This window comes from Colobus angolensis, unplaced genomic scaffold (genome assembly GCF_000951035.1).
Source record: "Colobus angolensis palliatus isolate OR3802 unplaced genomic scaffold, Cang.pa_1.0 Scaffold8, whole genome shotgun sequence".
NCBI lineage: Eukaryota > Metazoa > Chordata > Mammalia > Primates > Cercopithecidae > Colobus > Colobus angolensis.
Genome location: NW_012121820.1, coordinates 16,717,734 through 16,724,073, shown reverse-complemented (window position 1 = coordinate 16,724,073; position 6,340 = coordinate 16,717,734). Strand labels below are relative to the sequence as shown.

At 41.0% G+C, this 6,340-nt stretch overlaps 1 protein-coding gene across 1 annotated transcript in view; it reads right to left on the bottom strand.

Moving 5' to 3' along the window:
* RBL1 (retinoblastoma-like 1) overlaps positions 1-6,340 on the bottom strand; it is a 111,118-nt gene that overhangs the window by 98,729 nt on the left and 6,049 nt on the right. Inside the window, exon 2 of the mRNA XM_011929212.1 lies at positions 3,838-3,971. Within this exon, the coding sequence (XP_011784602.1) occupies positions 3,838-3,971 (134 nt within the window). The remainder of the gene's footprint in view (positions 1-3,837; positions 3,972-6,340) is intronic.

Below are 6,340 nucleotides of genomic sequence, written 5' to 3'. Positions count from 1 at the left end.
TCACTGCAACCTCCACCTCCCAAGTTCAAGAAATTCTCCTGCCTCAGCCTCCTAAGTAGCTGGAATTACAGGTGTGCCCCACCACGCTTGACTAATTTTTTGTATTTTTATAGAAACAAGGTTTCACCATGTTAGCCAGGCTGATCTTGAACTCCTGACCCCAGGTGATCCGCCCGTCTAAGCCTCCCAAAGTGCTGGGATTATATGCGTGAGCTACTGCGCCCAGCCAGAAGAAATTATCAATAATGGTTAATTATGGAGAATGCCAAAAGGAGACACCTTTCTCTCTTTCTTTGAGATGGAGTTTCACTCTTGTCACCCACACTGGAGTACAATGGCATGATCTCTGCTCACTGCAACCTCCGTTTCCTGGGTTCAAGCGATTCTCCTGCCTCAGCCTCCCCAGTAGCTGGGATTACAGGCGCCCACTACCATGCCCGCTAACTTTTTTGTATTTTTAGTAAAGACGGTGTTTCATCATGTTGGCTAGGCTGGTCTTGAACTCCTGACCTCAGGTGATCCGCCCACCTCAGCCTCCCAAAGTGCTGGGACTACAGGTGTGAGCCACTGTGCCTGGCCAAGGAGATTCCTTTCTACTTATATGCCTTCTGTATTATTTAAAAACTTTGAAAATACATTTGTGTGTGTGTGTGTGTGGTAAAACATACATAACAAACAACCTTTATCATTGCAACCATTGTTAAGTCTATAGTTCAGTAACATTAAGTACATTCACACTGTGCAATCATCACTACCATCTATCCCCAGAGTTTGTTTCATTATTTGAAATTTGATTTTTTTTTTTTTTGAGACGTAGTGTTGCCCTGTCGCCCAGGCTGGAGTGCAGTGGCGCGATCTTGGCTCACTGCAAGCTCCACCTCCTGGGTTCACACCATTCTCCCGCCTCAGCCTCCTGAGTAGGTGGGACTACAGGTGCCCACCCAGCTAATTTTTTGTATTTTTAGTAGAGACGGGGTTTCACTTGTTAGCCAGGATGGTCTCGATCTCCTGATCTTGTGATCCACCTGGCTCGGTTTCCCAAAGTGCTGGGATCATAGGCGTGAGCCACCGCACCCAGCCTCGTCTTTTTATTTGAGATGGAGTCTTGCTCTGTCGCCCAGGCTGGAGTGCAGTGGCGCTATCTCAGCTCACTGCAACCTCCACCTCCAAGGTTCAAGTGATTCTCCTGCAATGTACTGCTCCACAGTTTTTGTTGTAATTCTTTTTTGTTCAGTTTCCCCCAGAATTTATTATTACAAAGATTTTTGAAATTATATGAACAATGATGAGAAACATTGACAGAAAAAGATCAGATTGTTTTATACTAACAATGATAATGTCTTGCTGAATTAAAAAATTAACCCCGTTGATCTTCATTTAATTTTTATCATCTTATTTTATTTTTACAACCAAAATTGTTTAAAAACATTTTTTTTAGACTGGACATGGTGACTCACATCTGTAGTCCCAGCACTTTGGGAGGCTGAGGCAGGTGGATCACCTGAGGTCAGGAGTTCAAAACCAGGCCGGCCAACATGGTGAAACCCTGTCTCTATTAAAAATACAAAAAATTAGCCAGGCGTGGTGGCAAACACCTGTAATCCCAGCTACTGGGGAAGCTGAGGCAGGAGAATCACTTGAACCTGGGAGTCAGAGGCTATGGTGAGCTGAGATCAGGCCATTGCACTTCAGCCTGGGCAACAAGAGTGAAACTCCATCTCAAAAAAAAAAAAAAAAAAATTTAAATTTAGCATGAACTAAAATCTATTTGCCATTCCTGGATAGGGCTTTAAACTTTGCTCCTCTTCTATTCTGGAAACCCAGGAATAGCAAATAGACAATGACCACAAATAGTTTTGTCCCAGAAACAAAGAATATTAGCATGAATCCAAACTGGATCGCTAAATGTTTCGTTTCCTATCCAGCCAAATAATTCTATATGCTTGATACTAGAGTAAGTAAAAGATGTATCTGAGATCCACTGAGTAGCTGCAAGGGGAAAAAAATTAATATACAGTAGAGAAACAGGACAACATCTTGACCAGATGATAAAAATTAACATCACCAATGAGATGCAGGTGGATAACACGTGCCATCATCAGATGTGATATCCTTAGAACACAAAATCACTTACATAGTTTTCCATCAGGGAATGAATAGCCTGCATCTAATCAAAAGTTAATAGGAGACAAATCCAAAATTGGGAACCATCTATTAAAAGAGGGGGTGAGGGTGGGCACAGTGGCTCATGCCTGTAATCCCAGCACTTTGGGAGGCTGAGGCGGGTGGATCATAAGGTCAGGAGTTTGAGACCAGCCTGGCCAATATGGTGAAACCTTGTCTCTACTAAAAATACAAAAATTAGCTGGGTGTGGTGGCACGTGCCTGTAGTCCCAGCTACTCGGGAGGCTGAGGCAGGAGAATCGCTTGAACCCGGGAGGCAGAGGTTGTGGTGAGCCAAGATCGCACCATTGCACTCTAGCCTGGGCAACAAGGGCAAAACTCCATCTCAAAAAAAAAAAAAAAAAAAGAGACAGATCTATATATTGAAGAAAGAAAAATCAAATGAGAAAGCAAAAGGGGTAAAATGTCAATAACAGGTGACTCTGAGTCAAGGATATATGGGTATTATCCTTTTCTTATTTTTGCAACTTTTCTGTAAGCCTAAAATTATTTCCAAATTTTAAAAAATTGATTTTAAAAAGTATAGCTAAAGATTTAACACAGAGGTTTCTAGCAGAATTTGTGAAAGGCAGAGAAAGAATATGAAAATTGGGAAAGGATTATCTATGTTATAACAAACTTAGAATTAAATGAAGTCACACAGTGGCTTACGTCTGTAATGCTATAGCACTTTGGGAGGCTGAGGTGGGCAGATCACTTGAGGTCAGGAGTTTGAGAACAGCCTGAGCAACATGGTGAAACCCCATCTTTACTAAAACAAATACAAAAAAATTAGCTAGGCGTGGTGGCACATGCCTGTAATCCCAGCTACTCGGGAGGCTGAGGCAGGAGAATCGCTTGAACCCGGGAGGCAGAGGTTGTGGTGAGCCAAGATCGCACCATTGCACTCTAGCCTGGGCAACAAGGGCAAAACTCCGTCTCAAAAAAAAAAAAAAAAAAGAGAGACAGATCTATATATTGAAGAAAGAAAAATCAAATGAGAAAGCAAAAGGGGTAAAATGTCAATAACAGGTGACTCTGAGTCAAGGATATATGGGTATTATCCTTTTCTTATTTTTGCAACTTTTCTGTAAGCCTAAAATTATTTCCAAATTTTAAAAAATTGATTTTAAAAAGTATAGCTAAAGATTTAACACAGAGGTTTCTAGCAGAATTTGTGAAAGGCAGAGAAAGAATATGAAAATTGGGAAAGGATTATCTATGTTATAACAAACTTAGAATTAAATGAAGTCACACAGTGGCTTACGTCTGTAATGCTATAGCACTTTGGGAGGCTGAGGTGGGCAGATCACTTGAGGTCAGGAGTTTGAGAACAGCCTGAGCAACATGGTGAAACCCCATCTTTACTAAAACAAATACAAAAAATTAGCCGGGCTTAGTGGTGTGTGTCTGTAATCCCAGATACTTGGGAGGCTGAGGCATGAGAATCATTTGAACCCAGGAGGCAGAGACTGCAGTAAGCCAAGACTGCACCACTGCATTCCAGCCTGGCTGGCACAGTGAGACTCTGTCTCAAAAATAAATAAATAAATAAATACATAAATACATAAATTAAAATAAAAATTAAATGACATCAAATGATTTCAAAACAAGAGAAAACTGATTCTAAAATTTAGAGCTTATATAACACTTAAAAATATGAAAGAGGTTTACCTTAATTTAGCTGAACGTAGTATTCTGGTAAGTGAAACACAGTTGCCTTCCATGATACCCTTTCCAACTGTGGGAATAATGCTTTTGCGGCATGCAACGTATAATGAACATGCCAACCAGTGTGTAACTTCTCCCTGGCAAGCAAAAGACAAAACAGATATAATATTATGTTAAAACGCTTTAATTCTGGAAACAAGAGATGTAGAATTATCTGGTCTCAGTTTTCCTTATGTAGATAAAAGGCCAGAGAAGTGAAGATATTTGCCCAAGGTCACAAAGCTGCTAGCTGCAGTAATGGGTATAAAACTCCTTACTCTTAGTTCTGTGCTTTTACAACTATAACATGATAAATTAATATTAATCTAAAGATAAAAGCCTGACTTGGTGGCTCACGTTTATAATCCCAGTAACTCGGGAGTCTGAGGTGGAAGTATCACTTGAGGCCAGGAGTTCAAGACTAGCCAGGGCAATGTAGTGAGACTCTGACTCTAAAAACGAAAATAAAAAAATTAACAAGGCATGGTGGTGCTTGCTTGCAGTCCTAGCTACTTGGGTGGCTGAGGTAAGAGGATCGCTTAAGCTCAGGAGTGCAAAACTGCAGTGAGCTATGTTTGTGCCACTACATTCCAAGACAGGTAACTGAGCAAGATCCTGTCTCTTAAAAAAAAAAAAAGATAACTCTTTCACTTTCACCTACACTCCAAATCTAATACAGGCATATGCCACATAACAACATTTTGGTCAACACTGGACCACATATACAATGGTGGTCACTTAAGATTATAATACTGGCCAGGCACGGTGGTTCATGCCTGGGAGGCTGGCACGGGTGAATCACTTGAGGCCAGGACTTCAAGACCAGCCTGGCCAACATGGCAAAACTCTGTCTCTACTAAAAATGCAAAAAATTAGCTGGGTGTAATGGCACGCACCTGTAGTCCCACCTACTCGGGAGGCTGAGGCAGGAGAATAGCTTGAACCTGGGAGGCAGAGGTTGTAGTGAGCAGAGATTGTGCCACTGCACTCTAGCCTAGGCAACACAGGGACACTCCGTCACAAAAAAAAAAAAAAGGATTTTAATACTGTATGTTCTAATTGTTCTATATATTTAAAAAATTATAATTTACTGTACCCCTTTTATGTTTAGATACATACACACTTACCATTACAGTTGCCTACAGTATTCAGTATAGAAACATGCTGAACAAATTTGCAGCCCAAGAGCAACAGGCTACATTACTCAGCCTAGGTGTGTAGTAGACTATACTATCTAGGTTTGCATAAGTATACTCTGTGAAGTTCACACAACAAAATCACCTAATGTTGCATTTCTTAGACCATGTCCCTGTCATTAAGTGAAGCATGTCTGAATTACCAGAAGAGTTCTTCTAAAATTTGTCAGCATGACTTCCTTGATTTTAAAAAAGGGACTTGATGATCCTGAAGTTTCTTTCTACCATTTTTGCTTTATGTTTCTCTTTAACTAGTCTGGCAGGGAAAGGCAAGAACAGAGTAAAAAGTTGGCAAGGGAGTCACACATGAAAAACTAATACTAGGCTGGGCGCCGTGGCTCATGCCTGTAATCCCAGCACTTTGGGAGGCCGAGGTGGGCGGATCACGAGGTCAGGAGATTGAGACCATCCTGGCTAACACGGTGAAACCCCATCTCTGCTAAAAATACAACAAATGAGCCGGGCATGGTGGCGGGCGCCTGTAGTCCAACTACTCAGAAGGCTGAGGCAGGAGAATGGCAGGAGAAACCCAGGAGGCGGAGCTTGCAGTGAGCCGAGATCACGCCACTGCACTCCAGCCTGAATGACAGAGCGAGACTCCGTCTCAAAAAAAAAAAAAAAAAGAAAAAAAAAATTAATACTAATCTTGTGCAACATAAAGGAGACTGTCATTTTTGTGAGGTAAAAATTTGGGCAATTATTTACTCCAAAACATGTCATCTTTAAAATACAGTCATATGCATTGCTTAATGAAAGGGATATATTCTGAGAAATGCAACATTAGGCAATTTTGTTGTGCAAACATAGCTTAGGCTACTAAACCTAGGCTATATGGTATGCTTATTGTTTCTAGGCTACAAACCTGTGGAAAATGTTACTATACTGAATACTGTTGGCAAATGTAACACAATAATAATTACTTGTGTATCTAAACACAGAGAACATATAGTAAAAATAAAGTATGTGTGGTCCATCACCGACTGAAATGTTCTGCAACATATGACCGTAGTAAGCATGGCTCTCCATATTTGTAGATATCTCAATTTACAATGCCACAAAAAGGTGACATTTGGGAATTCAACAATTTTCTACATTAAACTTCAGACATCTCCAAGCTACAGTCAGTTCACGACTTCATTGCTGAAATACAACAGGCGTAATCCCAGCACTTTGGGAGGCTGAGACGGGTGGATCACGAGGTCAGGAGATCGAGACCATCCTGGCTAACACGGTGAAACCCTGTCTCTACTAAAAACTACAAAAAACTAGCC